This window comes from Clupea harengus, chromosome 13, assembly GCF_900700415.2.
Source record: "Clupea harengus chromosome 13, Ch_v2.0.2, whole genome shotgun sequence".
NCBI lineage: Eukaryota > Metazoa > Chordata > Actinopteri > Clupeiformes > Clupeidae > Clupea > Clupea harengus.
In genome coordinates this window covers 16,992,674-17,014,100 of record NC_045164.1, presented here as the reverse complement: position 1 = coordinate 17,014,100, position 21,427 = coordinate 16,992,674, and the positions used below count along the sequence as shown (strand labels likewise).

The window sequence follows — 21,427 nt, the reverse complement described above, 5'->3', positions numbered from 1 at the left end:
CGGTGCACGTATCTTTAGTGAAAGCGTTAACGTTAGTTAGGCTTGTCAATCAATACAATATGGAAATGAAACGTGTGTCCGTCTAAGAGAAAAATAAAAACATGTCATGGTTACTTACTTACTTACTTTGACTTTGACGAGTTGTCGTAGCTTCAGCCATCTTGAGGAGCTTGCGTCTGCGTAACTTGGCAACGTAACGTCACACAAGTTCAAGCCAAGTTCTCGAGTATGAAGAGAAGCGCCGCTATTGGCCTAGGTCCATTCTCGTTCCGCGGCTGGATTGGATACTGAGAATGGATTTGAAAGGCGAGGATTGGCCGACGAGACCCGAGCGGTCCTGCTCCAAGTAACGCTAACGAGGCTGTGTTTGCAACCGGAAGGTCATCCAAGTATCTGACGAAGAGCCAGGGGGGTGGCTTTTTCGAGCTCGACTCTCTGGACCAAAGGCTGATTCCGGTCGCCGAAAAAGCTCAGTTGGGAGAGTGTTAGACTGAAGATCTAAAGGTCCCTGGTTCGATCCTGGGTTTCGGCAGTTCTTTAAGAGTTCGGCTCCAGTTTAACTTGGCGCATTTGCAAGGAGACAGTCAGGATATCCTCAAAGCAAGAGACATCGCCCCACCGCGATAGGCCTCATTTGTTGCAGGTTTTGCTCACTGTATGAGGTGCAAGAATAAAAACCCTTTTTGGGTCGTGGGAAGGGCACAGCAGAACGTCTTGGCACCACGCTGTACGTCAGCATCCTTAAAAACACACGATTCTGGTGGGACTCGAACTCACAACCTTTGAATGGCTTTTTTCCATTGCTCACTAGAAGTCCAATGCCCTATCCATTGCGCCACAGAACCCAGTTCTGGCTACTTTTTTTACGCTCCTACAGCTACTCGGACGTATCTTTTCCCTGTTTCTCATAGACGTCCACTTCGTCCACTTTTCACCTCGTCCCGTGGCCCGACCTGCGTCATGACCTTCGGTAGCTCAGTTCGTAGAGCGGAGGACTGTAGTTGAATAAACAGACATCCTTAGGTCGCTTGTTCGACTCCGGCTCGAAGGAAGAGTTGCTTTTTGCCGGTCTTTCTCGGCGTGTTAAGGCCAATGGTGGCCAAAAAAAACTGCTTCCCTGACCGGGAATCGAACCCGGGCTGCGGCGGTGAGAGCGCCGAATCCTAACCACTAGACTACCAGGGAGAGATGGGGACAGTTCTTTGGAAGAGCGGAAGACTACAGCTGATGTTTTTGAGTGGTCGCAAAGGCAGATCAGCACGTCTTTAAAACCTAGGATTAGCTTTAGGATTAGGGTTAGGAATAACTCTAAATAGGAAGGTCCTAGACACTTGAAACCAAATCCTTTGTGGGTATTATCTGCCATTCCGCATCCAACGGTACCAAGTTGGCCTTTGTACGACCACCGGAAGTTGTAGTAACTGACATCCGGAAGTGGTTTTTCTTGAATAACTTCCGCCCGGAAGGTCCCAGCGGCGTGTGATTTGGTGTGCGGGCACGGCCAGAGCCCCTTCACAACTGCCGAAAGTTTCAAATGTAGGTGCTTGGGTTCCGGAGTTATGGATATCCAGACCTAGACTGTGGTGAGTCTATATTGTTTCAGGCCCTTTGGAGTGGAATGATACTCACCACTATACTAAAGAGGAAGAGGCTGCTTCCAGCCATGAGTCTTTCCTCCACTTTGTCAAATTTCCCACCCATGTCAGGCAAGACCAGCCACTCCCAAGTCCCAGGGAATGCTCCACCCCTTCTGACCTCCAGGGCATTGCTTGTGTAAAAAATGATGAGCTTAAAATGCATTTGGCAGTTTTGGAAGGAGTCTGTCTAGGTGTCCTAAAGGTGCACATAAAACATGCTTCGCGTCTGGCAGAGCATTTGCCCATTTATTTGCAGGGGATGAACAGGGCTCGCTTGCTTACAGCAACCACCCTGGCCGACAGGGCTTTGTCAGGGGCGGGGATTCATATACCTTGGGGAGGGAGGTACCCTTTGTGCTTGCTACGGCAGCACACCTACTAAAATTGGAACGATACAGAGAAGATTAGCATGGCCCCTTCCTTCAGGATGGTGCACGTTCTTCTCGGTTTCGAAGCCTGCGCTGATGTGGTGGTTTTGAATCTCGAAACCCCAGAAAAATTGTGTTGCTTTTGAAGGGGAGACCCAATTGGAAAAGTATGTGAAAAATCAGCTCTGCAGAACGCGTCTATCTATGTTTCCTGAACGTTTGTGGTTAAAATGGAACGTCACACCTGTAGATGAGACAGAGATGAGACCAATAGCGGAATCTCTGTTGTTTCCGGCACACAGGCACATGGCTACTTTAAAATTCAAAACAAAGGCAGGCACCCGGCTAGACAAACACGCTGTGAATCGGGAAAGAAAGAACAAGGAAGTCATACTTTTTGGTAACCCAACAACCTTTTATTCATTAAAACACACAAATGTAATAAAATAAATGAAAATTAAAAATAAAAGTATACATAAAAAATGTCTCTTGTCTTCATTTCTTCCTCCTTTCAGACAGGGGCTCTTCTGCTGTCTGGGGTGCAGTGGGCCCCGGTATCGCCCACTCCTCTGCACCTCCACTCCTCCTGCACCCCCGCGTCTCCTTCGTTCTCCTCAAGTCAAGTCAAAGTGTTTATTATCGCATACACCAAATTTCTTCAGCGCAGCGAAATTCTTACGACTTGGCAGCCAACATTTATGCAGTAGACGGCATACAAAAGGTAACAAAACTAACATATACCAAAATAACATATAACACTATAACATATAACATATAACAAGTAACAACAGTTTGAAATACAAGAAGGGCAGTTTCCAGGGTGGGGAATATTAAAATAAATAAGATAAAAAATATGTGCTTATATATATATGTAGCAAGTGTATTTGTATGGGTGTGAAGTACAAGGTGATGGAGACTGTTCAGTGTTGCTGATTCAGAAGCCTAACAGCCTGGGGGTAAAAACTGTTTGTGAGTCTGGTAGTTAATAGCATGTCTAGTAACACACTATATTTTGAAGAATTTGCTAATCCCCAGGAGCTGGAGGAAAAGCCTCCCTGTTGAGATGCAGGAGTGGGTGTCAGAAAACTCTCTAATTGCGGAAGTTGATCGCTGTGAATGAGAGTGGGAGGATGTGGCTCTAGGCAGCCAATCACAGCAGAGATGAATGTTCCGCTGGACAGGAAGTTCACAGATGAGACAGATGAGACAGAGGTATAGAGACGCTCTAGCCAATCACAGCAGAGCTGAATGTTCCGCTGGACAGGAAGTTCACAGATGAGACAGATGAGACAGAGGTATAGAGATGAACGTGAAACAGGAAGCGCAAGGATGACACGCAAATCTAGAGTTAGGGTTAGGGTTAGGGTTAGGGGTGGATCCAGAATCCAGCGACTGGGAACCCATGCGCGTTCCTCAGGTCCATAACCCTCCCAGTCCACCAGATATTGTATTCCCCTACCACGTCGTCGGGACTTGAGGAGGCGATGAACCGTGTAGGCGGGTGCTCCGTCTATGAGTCGGGGAGGTGGTGGGGCTCTGGAGGGGGGTTGAAGCAGACTTTCATTAACAGGTTTAACCTTGGAAACATGAAAAGTGGGGTGAACTCTCATAGATCTTGGCAGACGGAGGCGAACTGCTGCAGGGTTGATGACTCTAGAGATGGGGAAAGGACCCACGTAATGGGGAGCCAACTTCTTGGACTCCACTCTGAGAGGAAGATCCCGTGTGGATAACCATACCCGCTGCCCCGGGGTGTAACGGGGTGCAGGGATACGACGACGATTGGCGGACCGTTGATAGCGGTCGGAGGAGCGCAGAAGAGTAGAGCGGGCCTGCTTCCAAGTGCGTCGACACCGCTGGACAAACGCCTGGATCGAGGGGACGCTGGCCTCACGCTCCTGCTCAGGGAAGAGCGGTGGTTGGTAACCCTGTGAGCATTGGAAGGGAGAGAGACCAGTAGCCGAACTGGGAAGGGTGTTATGGGCGTACTCGATCCACAGGAGTTGCTTCGACCAAGAAGACGGATTGCGGGAGGCGAGACATCGTAGTGCTGTCTCCATCTCCTGGTTCATACGCTCCGCCTGACCATTGGATTGGGGATGAAACCCAGATGACAGGCTGACCGTGGCCCCCAACAAACTGCAAAACTCTGACCAGAAATGAGAGGTGAATTGAGGCCCCCGGTCGGAGACCACATCACTGGGAAGGCAGTGCAACCGGAAAACATGGTGCAACATAATCTCAGCAGTTTCTTTGGCAGTGGGTAACTTGGGTAATGCGATAAGTTGTGCCGTCTTAGAAAAGCGATCACTGACTGTGAGTGTGACTGTGTTACCGTCAGAGGGTGGTAGACCGGTGACGAAATCCAGGGAGATGTGAGACCAGGGACGACGAGGAACTGGCAGAGGATGAAGTAGACCTGAAGGCGCTTGGTGAGTGCTCTTATGTTGAGAGCAAATCTGGCAGGCAGCGACGAATCCCTTGGTGTCCCTCTCCATCGTAGCCCACCAGAAGCGTTGCCGCAGTAGTGCTAGGGTGCGTCTCACCCCAGGATGACAAGCCAGGCGGGAAGAGTGACCCCACTGGAGAACCTGAGAGCGAAGATCATCAGAGACAAACAGGCGGTTATTCGGACAAGCACTGGGAGCAGGGTGTTCGGCATTGGAGCGTTTTACCCTGTCCTCCACCTCCCAGGTAACCGCACCAATCACACATGCCGCAGGAAGGATACCTTCGGGGTGGGAGGGAGAGGCTTCTGACTGGAACTGACGCGAAAGAGCATCAGGCTTGCCGTTCTTAGATCCTGGTCTGTAGGAAAGAGAAAACGCAAACCGGTTAAAGAAAAGAGCCCATCTAGCTTGACGAGCGTTGAGCCGCTTGGCCGACCTGATGTACTCTAAGTTTTTGTGATCAGTCCAGACCACAAATGGCTCCTCCGCCCCTTCCAACCAGTGTCTCCACTCCTCCAAAGCCAGCTTCACAGCCAACAGCTCCCGGTTTCCAACGTCATAATTTTTCTCTGCTGGAGACAGTTTCCGAGAAAAAAAAGCACACGGGTGAACCTTCTGGTCCTCAGCCGACCGCTGAGAAAGAATTCCCCCTACACCGGTGTCTGAAGCATCCACCTCCACAATGAACTGGCGAGAGGGATCTGGAAAGATCAGAATAGGAGCAGAGGTGAAACGTGATTTTAACTCACAAAAAGCCTTCTCAGCCGTGGAGGACCACCGGTAGGGCACACTCTGGGAGGTGAGCGCAGTGAGGGGAGCTGCCCCTGAACTATAGTTCCGGATGAACCTTCTATAGAAGTTCGAAAACCCCAGAAAGCGCTGCAGCTCCTTCCGTGTGGAAGGGGTAGGCCAGTCAGTAACTGCCTTGGTCTTCGCCGGATCCATCCGGATATTACTATAAAGCCCAGGAAGGCTATTTCCGTGGTGTGGAAGTCACATTTCTCCGGTTTGACAAAAAGCTGGTTCTCCAAGAGCCTCTGGAGAACCTGACGTACGTGCACCACATGCTCCTGTTCAGATCGGGAAAAAATCTAAATATCATCAAGATACACAAACACGCATATATTCAGCAGGTCCCGGAGAACATCATTAACCAACCCCTGGAATACTGCAGGTGCATTGGTAAGACCAAAAGGCATGACTAAGTACTCATAGTGGCCGCTAGGAGTATTAAACGCTGTCTTCCATTCATCCCCCTTCCTGATTTGTACCAGATGGTAAACGTTGCGAAGGTCGAGTTTGGAAAAAATGGTTACCCCTTGTAGCAGCTCGAAAGCAGAGGCGATCAGTGGGAGAGGATACCGGTTCTTTACCGTAATGTCATTGAGTCCTCTGTAATCAATACACGGTCGTAAGCTCTTATCCTTCTTCTCCACAAAGAAAAATCCTGCCCCCGCTGGAGATGATGATGGCCGAATAAGTCCTGCCGCCAAGGAGTCGTTAATATACTTCTCCATGGTCTTGGTCTCTGGAGCAGAAAGGGAGAAGAGTCTGCCTCTAGGAGGAGACGAAGCCGGGAGAAGGTCAATGGCACAGTCATATGGGCGGTGCGGCGGTAAAGAGGTGGCACGAGCCTTGTTAAAGACCTCCTTAATGTCCATATACTCCTTAGGAACCCCGGAAAGATCTGGAAACTCAGAAAAAGTGGGTGAAAAAGCAGGTGACAGAGCCGATCTTAGACACACAGCATGACAATGGGTACTCCACTGCATGATGGTTCCTGATGCCCAATCAATGTGAGGATTGTGCCTCTTAAGCCAAGGATATCCTAAAATAACAGGTTGATGAGGTGCATGAATTAAATGAAAAGAGAGTGTTTCATGATGATTACCCGACATGTTCGACATGTTCATCTGCAGAGGAGAAAATCAACAGAGGATCAAAAACTTTTTTGAGTTCAGCGGAGAACAACACAACTGAAGTGCAGGAGAAAGCTCTCTTCTCCCACTCAGCAGTTCCCCAATCTCTTGCCTTACCCGTGAGCAGCGAGATGATGTACGCAACCCGGGACTTCTCTGTGGGAAAGGCGGAAGGCTGGAGGTCGAAGGCGAGTTCACACTGGACGAGGAATGCCCGACATGAGTGAGGAGCACCGGAGTAACGCTCTGGAGGAGGCAGGCGTGCATCAGAAGGATTCCGAGGCGCGGAGCTGGCGTGTGATGCATGACCCACTCCTGGATCTGACAGCCTCTGAAGCTGCCCCTGAACGGCGGTCATGCCCCTAGTGTGGCGATCCGACATCTCCTGCAAGGCCCCACTTATGGAGGTAAGTTGTTCGCCATGTTGTTGTACAGCACTAGCCTGGGCTCTCAACTCCTCTCTAAGTGCTTCTTTGTCGGCTGGGTTCATTTTGGCCAGATTGTACTGTAACGTTTTCAGGTACAGACACAATAGGAACCCAAAAGCACGACAGACACAGAAAGTAGTTTTGCGTTTCTTTACTTGGTTATAACACAACAGAGTCAAACCCTGGTCATCAGCCCAGTGTCTCAGTAATACTACAGGGAAGCAGGCAGAGTAATCCGGGGAACAGGCAGGCAGAGTCAAAACCGGGAGATCCGTCCGTACAGCAAACCATCCGACAAGGAGCAGGCAGGGTAATCCGTAATCGGTGTGCAGGCAGGCGGGGTCAAAACCGGGAGATCCGTCCGTACAGCAAACCATCCGACAAGGAGCAGGCAGGGTAATCCGTAATCGGTGGGCAGGCAGGCAGGGTCAGAACCGGGAGATCAGATAATACAGGCAGACAAGTCAGACGAGGAGCAGGCAGAGAAAACGGAATCCGAGGTACAGTCCAAGGTCTAAACACAGGGTAATCAGGCTTCTGGTTAACATACAAATCGCGGGAGAGCTTGGCAAAACACACAAGACAATCTGGCAAAGAACAGATGATAGCGGGCAGGTATAAATACACAGCCCCTAATGCGGAGATGAGCTGCAGGTGCAGAGATGGGCGGAGATTAACAGGTGAGAGAGATGAGGAGATTGCCGAGCATGTGGGCGTAGCCGGATCTGTAATGACAGGAGATGATAACACATGCACACAACCCAGATGAAAACAAACTAGGGGAATTCAGGGGAATTCGTGACAGTATGAGCATATTGGTAACTTCACACCTTTAAGCAAAAAAGGCAGGAAAGTCATTGGCTAGACTTGTTAGGTCCTGACTAAGACTGTAGATGAGCCATTAAGTGTTTGAAGTGTTACAGGCCAAAATAGAAAAAAATAGTATGAGCATATTGGTAACTTCGACCGGTTAAGCAAAAAAGGCAGGAAAGTAATTGGCTAGCCTTGTTAGGTCCTGACTAAGACTGTAGATGAGCCATTAAGTGTTTGAAGTGTTACAGGCCAAAATAGAAAAAAATAGTATGAGCATATTGGTAACTTCGACCGGTTAAGCAAAAAAGGCAGGGACGTCATTGGATAGTTTTGTTAGGTCCTGACTAAGACTGTAAATGATTCATTAGGTGTTTGAAGTGTTACAGGCCAAAATAGAAAAAAAAATATGAGCATATTTGTAACTTCGACCGGTAAAGCAAAAAAGGCAGGAACGTCATTGGATAGCCTTGTTAGGTCCTGACTAAGACTGTAGATGAGCCATTAAGTGTTTGAAGTGTTACAGGCCAAAATAGAAAAAAATTGTATGAGCATTTGGTAACTTCACACCTTTAAGCAAAAAAGGCAGGAACGTCATTGGATAGCCTTGTTAGGTCCTGACTAAGACTGTAGATGAGCCATTAAGTGTTTGAAGTGTTACAGGCCAAAATAGAAAAAATAGTATGAGCATATTGGTAACTTCACACCTTTAAGCAAAAAAGGGACTATGTTTTTCCCTATGAAGATATTCAGGCCTGTGCTTTATCTGACAAAAAAACATACAAAGATGACATAACTTTCATGTTACTTCAGTGCCCTCTATTGGCAGAAGGGTGACCAGTATAAATCCTGAACAAGTTTAGTTGCAAGTGAACAACCCCATTTTCCCTTCAGCTTTGGTGAGGCCACATACATATAAAGTGAGTGCAGAGAGGCAACCTTAGCAATGTATCAGTTATCAATCATTTTAGTGTGATTCATTCTGCATTTCTTGACGTGTCCCCATACTGACAGTCAGTCTCTGCTCCTGCATCAAATCCCCAAAGATGCTCTCAGTTTCCAGGCCACTGATGTCACAGTGGTGGGGTGGGTTGCCCGCGATGAAGTTGTTCATCAGGAAGTGGCACGGTAAGGTAAAACACCCCCAAGAATCTGAGGCAAAGGATCATCTTCTGGAACCTTCCAAAGCCATCAATCTCTGACAGAAGGTCTTCAAACATAATCTTGAATAAGATTTAGATAACTCCACAAATCAAATGTGTAATAACATTGCCTGTGTCTCAGAGAAAACCTCTCCCTCAAACCTACCCCTTCATTATCTGACATAGTGGCACTGTCTCACTCTACTTCTGTCTGTCTTCACATTGGCTTGTGCAAGACACACCTCTTTCTCCCTCTCTCTTTCTCTCTCTCCCTCTCTCTTTCTCCTTGTTTAAATATCATAGTACATTTAGGCTCACGACATTGTCCAAGACATTGATCATTCCAAAGGTTGAGAATGAAATGAATGTTCATGAATTTTCACCAATCTTTGACTTTTGTAAACCATTATAACTTCTCATCCAGACACTGTGAGGCGGGGAAGAGATATAACAAGTGTTTAGCCTTTCTGCTGATGTATGTATCTATCCAGACTGATTTGATTGAAGTTTAAAATGTGCCCTTTCCTTGAATGCTTTGGTCCACTCAGTCTCACAGTGTGTAGATGTCAATTTCAGATTTCAGATTAGGATTAGTTTGGTTTGAGTCAGAAACACAGGAGTTTTTATTTCTATGTACGGGATTAGCCAGAGGTAAAGAGTAAAGAGGAATGTTTTATGAGTTACTGTTTATTGCTTGACATTTCATAAACGATTAACAGTCATCATTTGTAACTGGTGGTTTTGTAGACATACTGTAGCTTATACAGGTGATGCAGGAAATAACACCTAGTAGTGTCTGGTGCACTTAGACCCAAATTGCTACATTTTATTATAGTATAAATATTACATAGTGTGTTGCCAAAACTACAATTAAATGCATCAGTGCCTGTCAGAATAGGTATACTAAAAAGGCTGAACTGTTTAAGCCGGTTCATTTTCATATTTGAGTTTGCAAACCAGGGGCGAATCTAGGTTCCCACTTTTGGGGGGGCTAAGCCCCTAGATAAAACCTATTATTTTTCCTGTGACCCAGCAAAACTAGGGGGGTCTGGCGGCATGCTCCCCCTTAAGACATTTTTGAAAATATCCTTTTAAATAATGTCCTCTAGTGGGTTTTAGGAAGATAAATTAACAAATTTAGATTTAAAATATGGCACAACAATAAACATATTGAAGACATCTGCTGAGATAGGTGCTAATTATACTGTAGCATGGTAGGGATTTGCAGCTCAAGTAAGTAGGTTAACATTGTAGGCTAGAGTTCACTAGCTAGTTATAGCTGGCGGAGCTACTGAGTAGGGTAGCATACCCACAGGATCATTGAACCGGCATGATAAAAGAGAACCACGACATCTATAATTAACTTGTGATGATTTGTAATGATTTTCGTTTATTTTACTATTCTTCTACTAAACTTCATGTGCTATACCTTTATATCCAGCAGCTGATTATGGCAGCTTTTGCCAGCTTGGGTCGGACAGTCGCTCCAAGTCTGTTAACTAGACGTTATCACCGTCTGTCTGCATGCTCCACGGCCAAACAGAGCCGTGCGCATGCCGCCACAGTCTCAAACAGGCGGAGTTCCAGTGCTAGTCGAGACTATTTTATTTCTAACTCTAAAAATTAAACAAAATAAGTTCACTAAATCGGTTGTTAGGTGTGAATTTGGCGATCTCAAAATAAAAACAAATATATATTTTTGGGGGGGCTAAGAAAACTTTTGGGGGGGCTCCAGTCCCCCCAAAATAGGGCTAGATACGCCACTGTTGCAAACTGATATTAAGTAGAACATATAAATAGATTCATTTTTATTTTCATTCTCTTCATTTTTCAGGGATATGTCGAGGTATATACGCTATATCACCATTCACTTTGTCTTCATGTTTTTAGGGAGACGTCAGGGGATTCTACCTGGGCCACCCTAAAATTCAAAACATAAAGACAAATAAAAGTCAGTATTTGTGTTGCTCACGTGAAGTGCAATGAACGGCATACTACAGATTATGCGGACAAATTATTGATGAGTCTTACGGTGGGTGTCCACGGCACGCGTTATCGTGCTGCTCTCATTGGGATAGAATGGATGCGATTTGCTGCATACTGAGGAAAAAATCATGTTTGCTGCCTGCAGATAGTTGGCCATTCTTTAACTTTATGCAAATAAGAGCGATTTGCTGCATGCTGAGAGCCAATCAGTTCGGCGTGTGTGTGATTTGGAGTAATCAAAAATATCGAAACAAGATGGCGGAGTCCCGGGACTCTGTTACTGGGAAATATTTTATGTGAATAAAGGTTATCTACACGACTTTTTATATGTCTAATCGACTCGGTTTGTTGTTTATATGCTACACGAATGCTGTGAGGTCAAACAGAATATTGTAGGTCTTGAACTGAAGCTCTCGACTATTACTGTTAGCTTGCCGCTAACACTTTAACTGAAAATCCATTGGAAACACAGCTAGTTAGCTGCTAAATAAGTTACATACAACGTTTTCGTGATTTAACTGGCTGATATATATGAATTAGATAGAATAAATTAACAAATTATGAATCAAATGAATCAGCCCATGACTGACTGCCGCAACATCTATCATTATTTTTTGGGGAGTTCACAAGCTAATGTGCTACATTAGCGCAGCACTGCACCTGAACTTGCTTCTTGAACTTTGCTACAGCCAGTGATTTTTCTGTCCACGCCCCCCAGGCGACTTTACGCATGCGATTTAACGCATGTAATTTGTGCCGTGGACACCCACCGTAAGTCTTTAGATACAAGCCATAATTCCGCTGCAAGCTAAAATTGGTGTGCTATGGTTAATACATTGATTCTGAAAGAGTATTTTTCCTTGAAATGCCCATCTCTACCTCATACAATTGTTAAATGGCTAGTAGCACTCCCGCCACAGCTACATGGCCTTTAGTTTAACGTGACTCAATGACGTAACGTTAAATAAACTGTGGTTAATACACGGGTGCACAGATTTGTTTTATAAAATAATAAAATACAGTACTGCAGTTTATATATGGTGCGGTTAAAAGTCTGGAAAAGGCGGGTAATTACCGTGTCTCTGACATACCACACGAAGGGTTAATGTAAAATTCATAGACAGAAATCTTTTTATACAACAAATCTTCATAACAAAATCAAGTCACACCATGATGATTCAAGCCATGCACTAAACTTTAGTAGTCACTCAGTATCGTCAAATAATCTGCAATGTTTCTGTGAATAAAACTTGTAGTGGCCCTTGACACGGGGCATTCATTAAAACTAATAACTTCTCAGACAAAACCTTCCAACCCTAGGTGTCAGCAGGAGTATAATGACTGGGGCTCTGCATGAGGCTCAGGAGATGAGGAGCAGGTGGTACTGGGGCTCTGCAGGAGGCTCAGGAGTTGAGGAGCAGGTGGTACTGGGGCTCTGCAGGAGGCTCAGGAGTTGAGGAGCAGGTGGTACTGGGGCTCTGCATGAGGCTCAGGAGTTGAGGAGCAGGTGGTACTGGGGCTCTGGGACCTGAGGCAGGAAGACGGAGTCCCATCTGCCTGAGCTGGGATACTGACAGTCAAACTGTTCTCCAGAGACAGATTCCCAAAGACACCCTCAGCATCCAGCCCAGTGATGTCACAGATGGAGTAGGACGCCCACGATATGAAGCGGCAATATACGTATGGTTAAGGATCATCTTCTGGCACTTTTCAAAGACATTTATATCCAAATACAGGTCTTCGAACTTCATCTTGAAAGGAAATACATACGTAAATTCACTTTCTGAGATTATGGTGAAATGTGGTTGATATTTGAGGTCAACAGCCAATCAAATTACACCCCTCCCTTCCAAGCTACTGAGGCAACTTGTTGATTGGCTAGAATAGTGTATGGCCACATCTAAGCCCCATTGTTTGTTTCCCATTGACAGCCTGGACTGGATATGAACACTGGAGTTGTTTTGAGTGCGCACACAGAACAGTTACAGAGCCTGGACTGGATATAGTTTTTATAGTTTTCACATTTTCATTTGTTTTTATTTTTGTTTTAGTTAGTTTTACAAGTTCATAAGTAGTTTTATTATTATTTTCATTTTGGGGAATAAATTAGTTTTGGTTGAGTTTTATTTAATTTTAATGTTTTTTTGGTATAATAAGGGAAGCCTTGATTCCTAGATGCTGATAAAGGTAGGTCAAAAGAATGAATGACATCAAATAGGATTTATTTCCTTCATTCTAGGTCCTTTTTTGTTAGGCCAGTGTCTCTTAAGAAGTCAAACAGAACAGTGCAAAGTGGTATAGCAACCACAGTGCAAATCGAGGGTGAAAACGAAAAGGCTGATTTGACCTAGTTTTCATGTTTTGAAAACTGTAATATATTTTTTTATTTAGTTAACGAAATCATTTTTTTCACTGTTCTTTTGAGTTTTAGTTTCCGTTAACTGTAATAACCCTGGTACACACACACAGAGCAAAACAGCTGGAGGACCACAGGGCAATTTGCTAAATTTGTATTGGAATCTCGGACTGCACCTTTAATTCTCCCCTCTGCAGTGAGAGCTAGTGGATGTTGTTCTGTCTGCTTACTCCGTCGGCCATCTCCGCTGCTCTGGCACCTGTTCCCTGTTTTCCTCTCGCTCGCCTCCCTGCTGGTCCTTCCCCAGCTCTCACGCTGACCCCTGAGAACTGGCACAGCCTCAATGTCACGTAGCCTCAGTGTCAAGCAGCCTCAATCAGACACACACAGTCAGTGGCTCACATTTTTCACTACTCTAAAGTCTGGGAGCGTTGCAATGGCCAGAGTTAGGGCAAGTTAGGGCCAGAGAGTTCATTAATACTTAATTATCACTTCGTTATTTTTTTTTAAATGAACCAAAAATAGGAAACATAAAGGAATCTGAAGAAATGTCCTGAGATGACACTGGCTTGTCTCAAGCACAATTATTCTTAACCTCTTGTCTGACACAGACTTTGTAACGTTAAAAGGTCTCACATTAGAAGTGGTTCATTTGTTTTGAAGCCGAGAGAATATCAGTTTTGCGATGCTGTGTAGGAAAAGTCAGAACGTGTTAGGCTGCTTCACATTTCCCTCCAGTCCGACTGGACCGCAATTCACATCCATTCCAACTCATGGAGTAGCTTCTTTGTCATATTTCCATGTTTTTCATCCTTCTGTTATTCATTATTTATCACTTGTTGCTTTTTTCTGATGGATAAATGGCCTATTGTGAAGTTGACAGCTACATTGAAGTTTCTTTGGGAAACCTCAAAAGGCAAAGACATGAATAATGATAGTAAGTCAAACGCTAGCTTATGGTACTTATGCCACAAGAGTCATTGTGGGATATAAACACTGGCTTTGTGCTTATTAAATACCTTTTCCCCACTTGACAAACACTTTCACCTTCAAGTGAAGCACTAACTTTAGGTCACCAGAAACCAGTATTTCTGTGCCTGCTTCGAGAAAAGTAGTTGCTTACCTAAAGAGCACCAGGACTCCATTTTAAAACTGAAAAGAATTTTATTAGCATTTGTTTAGAGGACTAACTCAGTTGCATGAAGTTGAAACACCGTGACCTTGATCAGCCGTTTTTATCCTCCAATTTCTTTCTCTGCATTTTCCTGAGGGAGGATGGGGGATTCCACTTGAGGCGCCCTATAATTCAACCACAACACTACATTACATCCTGATGCTTGCACTGTTCATGCTCACACCAACACTAAACACTCTCAGCATATTATCATTGGGCGAATACAGATATATAAGGATTCGTCATTAACAGATTCATATTTTGTATTCCTCCCTATCCTCACTGGATCAGTGTCATTGTCTGAGATTTATGTTAAACAATAATCAATCGGCGGGTGACAAGGCAAGTTCATGCATATAGTACAAGACTTTTACAATTGCAGAACATAGAAAAAAGGAACTTAAAATCACACCTAAATAAATACTGAATAAATGAAAAGTAGAGTGTATTTGATTATTTAAGAAAAAGCATGTGAGAACAGTTTGGTTTTAAGTCTAGATTTGAAACTTGCTACAGTTGGCAGGAGCTACCTTGTTCCCTCAATGTCTTCAATGGTCTCTGGCAGGCAGCGGCCACGTGTTTCAGGCAGTCGACTAGTCACCAAACTAACCCCCACAGCAATGCAGCACAGGATGACCTGTGGAAGGCCCTCCCATACGTCATCCAACAGTAGAATCAGAGGAGCCACCGCCACGCCCACACGGCCCATGCAGGAGTTATAGCCCATGCCGTTCTGCCTGGCGTGACACACAAGACACTCACTATGAGTGAGAAACCACTGGCTTAAATGAACATATACTATGAGTAAGAAACCACTGGCTTAAATAAACGCACACTATGAATGAGAAATTACTGGAAAAATAATGTTAAATTAACATGCTGTATTATGCCTTTCTTTTTGTCCTATTTTCTAGTTGCTGTTGCCTCTCAATTTCCTCTCATTATCTAAAATACATCAGAGATAAAACTTGCTCTAACATTTCAATGTTTTCTACTCTGGGGTTCTCCTGCTGGCTTCCTTTGTATAACCTCGACCACTGAGGCAACAGATTTGAGGCATTATACCGAAATTAAAGCTGCATTCTTATGAGTGTCTATGGCCGCTGACAGCCCTTACCTGATCACGGTTGGGTAGAGCTCAGAGCTGTATAGAACCAGTGTGGCAAAGGAAGCTGAAGAAAACCCCTTGCCAAACACCGCTACCACTGTTCTGAGCAGCCGCTGGTCTGAAAGGGAGAGTGATGATTTCAAATGACCTTATCCTGGATTTCAAGTTCAGGTATGTTATCCTACAAAGCAGGACCTTATCATCATACCCCTTTATTTGGTTTAATAGTCATCCTTGCCGTGGTAGAGATGTTGATGAATATGGGCAAGTGCTAACCCTAACCCTACCTCCAGCTTTTAAAAATCATGGTAAGCACTGAAACACATGGTACCATGCAGACATGGCAAACTCAGCCATGTCAGTGAAAAATGGATACACACAAAGGTGAGTTGTTACATACACGAACATGGACTGCTATGTGCACATACACACACATGGACTGCTAACTGATTATAGATAGATAGATAGATGGATACTTTATTAATCCTGAGGGAAATTTAGGTAAATTAAAGTTATAGCCAAATGAGAGAAAGTACATCGGTATACATATCTTAAGGTACAGGCTACAGATGAGTGTTGTCACATACATAGCCAAGTGTGCTACGTCATTTTGTTATGTGCACATACACACACATATGGACTGCTATGAGCACATACACACACATGGACTGTTATGTGCACATACACACACATGGACTGCTAACTCACCTAACTGAGCTCTTTGCACATAGAGGGGAAAAAAATGATTATAGCAAAATGAGAGGAAGTGCATCGGTATGCATTCTCAATTGAGGTACAGTCCTCAATTCAGGAGAAGGTTTGTGGCTATTTGAGCTCAACAGCCAATCAAGTTACACTCCTTCCTTCCATGCTCCTGAGGCGATGTGTTGACTGGCTGGAATAGTGTCTGGCACAACGTCCAATGATTTACCTCTTGGGATGACTACAGTGATAGCAAGACATAATCCAGCCAGGAAGAGAGCACCGGTCTCTGTCTTACGCCGACCAATCTTGTCCAGAAAGTAGTAAACAGCCACTTTAGCTGGGAACTCAACAGCAGCATATATAAACTGTGTGAGGTAAATATTCACCCCAAACCCTGCAATGTTAAAACTGATGCCGTAATAGGTGGAGGCAACACCATACCTGTAAGATATTAAACACAAATGAAATATGATCACTAAGAAGATCAACTAATATATAATCAATAATTCCTGTATCCATGATCAATTATCAAGTTGTTGTTTTTTGTCTCTCAGCAATTTAGCTACAAGGCTAATATTGCTTATAGCAGATGTACAATTACTTCCATACAGTTAACAACACAATTTAGAGACCAAGTGGTATGTGATATCAGCTGTTCCTCAAGTGCTTGTGGAACAAGTCTAAGAAGTCAGTATTAAAAGATACAGTGTGCTGTGAGTGGGATACAATGCAAGGTTTTCCTGGGTGGAATCTCATACCAGGTGAGACCAGTAAAGAGTGCCAATTTTCTCATCTTGGGGGTTCTTATCAGATCTAGATAGGAGTATTTCTTGCTCCCTCGATTTGCCACCACAATATTAGCCAGATTCTAAACAGAGACAGAACAAACAAACAAACAATTAAACAAACAAATTAATGAATTAATAACATATATACAATGTGGTCCTGAATAACACACACATACACACGCAAACACACAAACACACACATAGACAGTGGACCATGTTGTTAATTTCCCGGTGTTAAAAGTATCTGTCAGATCCTAGAGATCGGAGATCTAAGATGGTAACGCTGCATCAACTCTCCCCAGATGAACCGCAGCAGCAGCAGCTCACCTCTGGCTTGATGGAGGAGGCCATTCCCTGCCGGTGGTTCATCTTAATGCACTTCCTTAAGTAGTGATGAGCTTCATCTAGCCGCCCATTTGCTATTAGCCACCTAGCTGATTCTGGAATCCATCTGTTTTGAGATGACAGCTAATTAATTTAGTTCATTACCCGATGACAAATGAAATACTACATGTAGAATTTGGATTAATTCGAAATAGACACGATGAGTTACCTCCAGGATATTATGGCTAAGGCTACCGGTGATGTGACTGCCACGACCAACCACCTCCAGTCTCTGATGAAGAATGCAAGCAGGGACAATGCCATATTTCCAAATGTCCATGACAAGCTGTCAATCACCCCCACCAACTTCCTGCTCTCAATATCCACCCATTCCACAACTGCAGGAAGAAACGAATGTAAGCTTTCACTTGCCCTCAAATCACACACACATACACACACCCACTCACACACACACATATACATACCAAAACGAAAATCATTCTTTAATCACATGAGGTTAAAGCGAGAATGGCAATAGTAGGGGACATGCCCTTACTCTTACTCTTCCATAAGATGCTTTAATCACGTGAGCGCAGAGAGAGGGGGTGAAAAGAAAGAGGTGCGTTCTCACTGAGCACTGAGCTGATGATGACGATGCCCGTAATGCTGAAGCCAGTGAGGAACCTCAGCACAGCAAACATGACGTAGGAGGTGGAGAAGACACTGATCAACGCAAAGCCCATTCCAGACACGTACGACACCAGCAGCATTATCTTGCGTCCATACCTGAGCATGTGAGAGAGTGGAGATAAAATGGTGGTAATATCTTGACCTTAAATTGTGGCATGGTCATGACACGGACATTGTTTGAAGCATGAGGTACCTGTCACTCAGGCTACCAAAGGTCACGGCTCCAAACATGACCCCTACAAAGAAGATGGTGGCTGTGGCTTTGTTCAGCCCTTTCTTCTCACACACCAAATCCCACTTTGAGAAGGAGAGAGACAGAAGTCATGTTCATATGTGAGTAACCTGTTGACCTAATACTGGAGACTTGAAAGATGCTCTTGACCACAGAAATACAATGTGTTTAAAGCTGTAATTGAATACATAAATTCAGTACTACCTCGTAACTCTGAAATTTCATGACAAGATGAATGACATTATTACATTACTATGACACATGCAAAAAGGCAGAAAGTGTTGGAGAACAGAGTTGTGTTATCCAAAATGGTTCAATGGTTCTGGGCTGAAAATACACAGCATGAATCATGTTTATGCCTATGAAGATATTCAGCCCTGGGTTTAATCCCACTCTAACACACACAAAGATGACATAACGTTCTTGTTACTTCAGTGCCCCCTATTGGCAGTGTTTTGGCACAATCAGCATGAGGGTTCACAAGTATAAATCCTGAGCAAGTTTAGCTGCAAGTGAACAACCCCATTTTCCCTTGAGCTTTTGTGAGGCCAAATACATATACAGTGAGTGCAGAGAGGCCACGTCAAACCTTAGCAATGTATCAGTTATCATTCACTTCAATGTGATTCATTCTGTCCCCACATGGACATACACACGTCACTGACAATATGGCTCTTAAGTTAAAACAGTGTGTTTTACCTCCGAGGCCAGTGTGCTTTTGAAGGTGCTGTTGTCATACACCCATCCATTCTGACACGGCTCTGCAGGAGGCTCAGTGCTGTTGGAGGAGTTGAGGAGCAGATGGTACTGGGGCTCTGGGAACATGAGGCAGGAAGACCGAGTCCCATCTGCACGTGCTGGGATACTGACAGTCAATCTCTGCTCCTGCGTCAAATTCCCAAAGATGCTCCCAGTTTCTAGGCCACTGATGTCACAGTGATGGGGCGGGTTGCCCGCGATGAAGTTGTTCATCAGGAAGTGGCACGGTAAGGTAAAACGCCCCAAGAAGCTGAGGCAAAGGATCATCTTCTGGAACCTTCCAAAGCCATCAATGTCTGACAGAAGGTCTTCGAACTTCATCTTGAATAAGACTTAGATAAGTAATCCACATCAGATCAAATGTGTTATAACACTGCCTGTGTCTCACAGAGAACTGCTCCTCCAAACCTACCCCTTCATTATCCGACACTGTGGCCCTGCCGTCACATTGGCTTGTGCAAGACACACCTCTCTCCTCTCTCTCTCTCCTTCTCTATCTCTCTCTTTTTTTCTCTCTCTCTCTCTCCCGCTCTCTTTCTTCCTGTCTACATTTTGACTCCATTTCGACTGAATATGCCAAAGGTTGAGAATTAAATGAATATTCATGGATTTTTCACCAATCTTTGACTTTTGTAAACCATTATAACTTGTCATCCAGAGGGTGTGAGGAGAGGAAAAGATATGTTGCTGTTTTAGCCTTTTTACTGGTGTATGATCTATACAGACTGATTTCATTAAAGTTTAAAATGTACCTTTTCCTTGAATGCTTTGGTCCACTTAGTCTCAAAATATATTTGTGTTTTTATTTCTATGTGCAGGATAAGCCAGAGGTAAATAGTACACAGAGATGTTAATGAGTTACTGTTGGGATCATTGAGATTCCATAAAGGATTCACAGCAGTGTCTGGTGCACTTACCTGCACATTTTCAATGTAAGTCTTTTCTGCTTACGCTTTGCAGCCAGAGAAAATGTCCATACTGGGCTACTTCAAACCAGAGTGTAGGCTTTGCAATGTTATCTTCAGGCAGTTAGCCTTCTGCTAGTCAAACGTTTAAACTGAACAAAACACATTTTAGTTCTGATATTTTATCATAATATTGTAGACATGAATAATTACAGTATCTCTGACATACCACATAAAGGCTGATGTATATTTGCATATTTCATAGACAGAAATCTTTTTATGCAACAAAACGAATCAATTCATAACACGATCAATTCATACTGTGATGATTGAAGCCATGGACTAAACATGGTACAATACTGTCCATTAGAGGATGGGAATGACACTCACAAAAAGTTACAAAATGAATTTCACGAATAATGGAAATATTTGTTATGCCCTTTGAAGTCACAAAGATGCATTTAGTGACAAAATGTGTCCGTGTCATGGCCCCATCATGGGTAACATTATTATAAACACAAACATCAAAATACCTTGCAAATACTATTATTCAACAGCAGTTTTATCACATACATATTAAGGTTATGTCTGGCTATTCTGTGGGTAAAAGACTGAGATTTGATGATTAACCTTTAATAATACTCAGTATCCTCAAATCATCCGCAATGTTTCCGTGAAAAAACTTCACAGACATTCAGTGGCCCTTGACACGGGGCTTCTAACTTCTAACTTCTCATACAAAAGCCTCTAACCCTAGGTGTAACCCTAGTTTGACCTCAACAGCCAATTAAATGACACTCCTCCCTTCCGTGCTCCTGAAGGAACTTGTTGATTGGCTGGAATAGTGTATGGCCATCTCAGCCACTTTGTTTGTTTCCCATTTACAGCCTGGACTGGATGTGAACCGTGGAGTTTTTTTGAACGCACAAACAGAACAGAACAGCTAGACGACCACGAAGATTTACTTTCCCCCTCTACAGCATCAGCTGCAGTGAGAGCGAGTGGATGTTGTTTTCCTCGCGCTCGCCTCCCTGCTGCTCCTTCCCCAGCTCTCACGCTGACCCCTGAGAACTGGCACAGCCTCAATGTCATGTAGCCTCAGTGTCAAGAAGCCTCAATCAGACACACACAGTCAGTGGCTCACATTTTTCACTACTCTGAAGTCTGGGAGCGTTGCAATGGCCAAGTTAGGGCCAGAGAGTCCGCCATCAATACTTAATTATCACTTAGTTCTTTTTATTAATGAACCAAAAATAGGAAACGTAAAGAAATCTAAAAAAAAGTTCCTGAGATGGGAACAACATAAAGTTGAGCCTTTCAGCTTTTATCTATTATCCTAACACTATCATTACCATTTGATTATGCATCTCTGTCTTAAAAATTAGCAAATATCTTTTATCCTCAAGTGGTATCACTTCTTGAAAGACATTTTTATCATGGTTTGCTCCAACCAGATATCAAGTGATCCCTTCATATCATTCATAAAGTTACATCTCTCCAAGGTGTTGGATGATATTCATCTAACACAATTTGTTTTCACCAATACCTACATATAAACCTTAATACGGATAATTGATACATGTTGTATGATTGTTTAGTCCTATAGGGCATGGTTTGCAGAGAGGCAGAGATGCTTTGACACCATT

General features: G+C 44.0%; 1 protein-coding gene, 2 non-coding genes and 1 pseudogene across 3 annotated transcripts; 2 read left to right on the top strand and 2 right to left on the bottom strand.

The window, feature by feature from the left end:
- The first annotated feature begins 459 nt into the window (after positions 1 to 459).
- Positions 460 to 532, top strand: trnaf-gaa. Its single transcript has one exon. It is a non-coding gene; the product is annotated as a tRNA-Phe (tRNA).
- Positions 533 to 1,113: 581 nt separating this feature from the next.
- trnae-cuc lies at positions 1,114 to 1,185 on the bottom strand. The gene has a single exon. It is a non-coding gene; the product is annotated as a tRNA-Glu (tRNA).
- Positions 1,186 to 1,991: 806 nt separating this feature from the next.
- On the top strand, positions 1,992 to 2,088 carry LOC116223349 (annotated as a pseudogene).
- Positions 2,089 to 14,240: 12,152 nt separating this feature from the next.
- On the bottom strand, positions 14,241 to 19,305 carry LOC105912456 (solute carrier family 22 member 7-like). The gene is made up of 10 exons (XM_031579488.1): positions 18,817 to 19,305; positions 18,079 to 18,182; positions 17,827 to 17,981; positions 17,425 to 17,593; positions 17,199 to 17,322; positions 16,842 to 16,951; positions 16,310 to 16,524; positions 15,388 to 15,496; positions 14,801 to 15,007; positions 14,241 to 14,395 (listed from the first exon to the last, which is right to left on the bottom strand). Exons 1-10 carry the CDS (start codon positions 19,195 to 19,197, stop codon positions 14,332 to 14,334), a joined length of 1,638 nt encoding a protein of 545 aa, XP_031435348.1. The 5' UTR covers positions 19,198 to 19,305; the 3' UTR covers positions 14,241 to 14,331.
- Between the last annotated feature and the right edge of the window lie 2,122 nt (positions 19,306 to 21,427).

Bases quoted from the DNA above. Each gene is read 5' to 3' on its own strand.
- LOC105912456 (XM_031579488.1), bottom strand. From the start codon at position 19,197: ATGAAGTTCGAAGACCTTCTGTCAGACATTGATGGCTTTGGAAGGTTC. The intron at 15,497-16,309 runs GTAAATCATTGG...TCTCCCTTTCAG, and splicing joins CACTGTAGTCATCCCAAGAG to ACCAGCGGCTGCTCAGAACA. The intron at 14,396-14,800 runs GTAGCTCCTGCC...GTTGAATTATAG, and splicing joins GAAGACATTGAGGGAACAAG to GGCGCCTCAAGTGGAATCCC.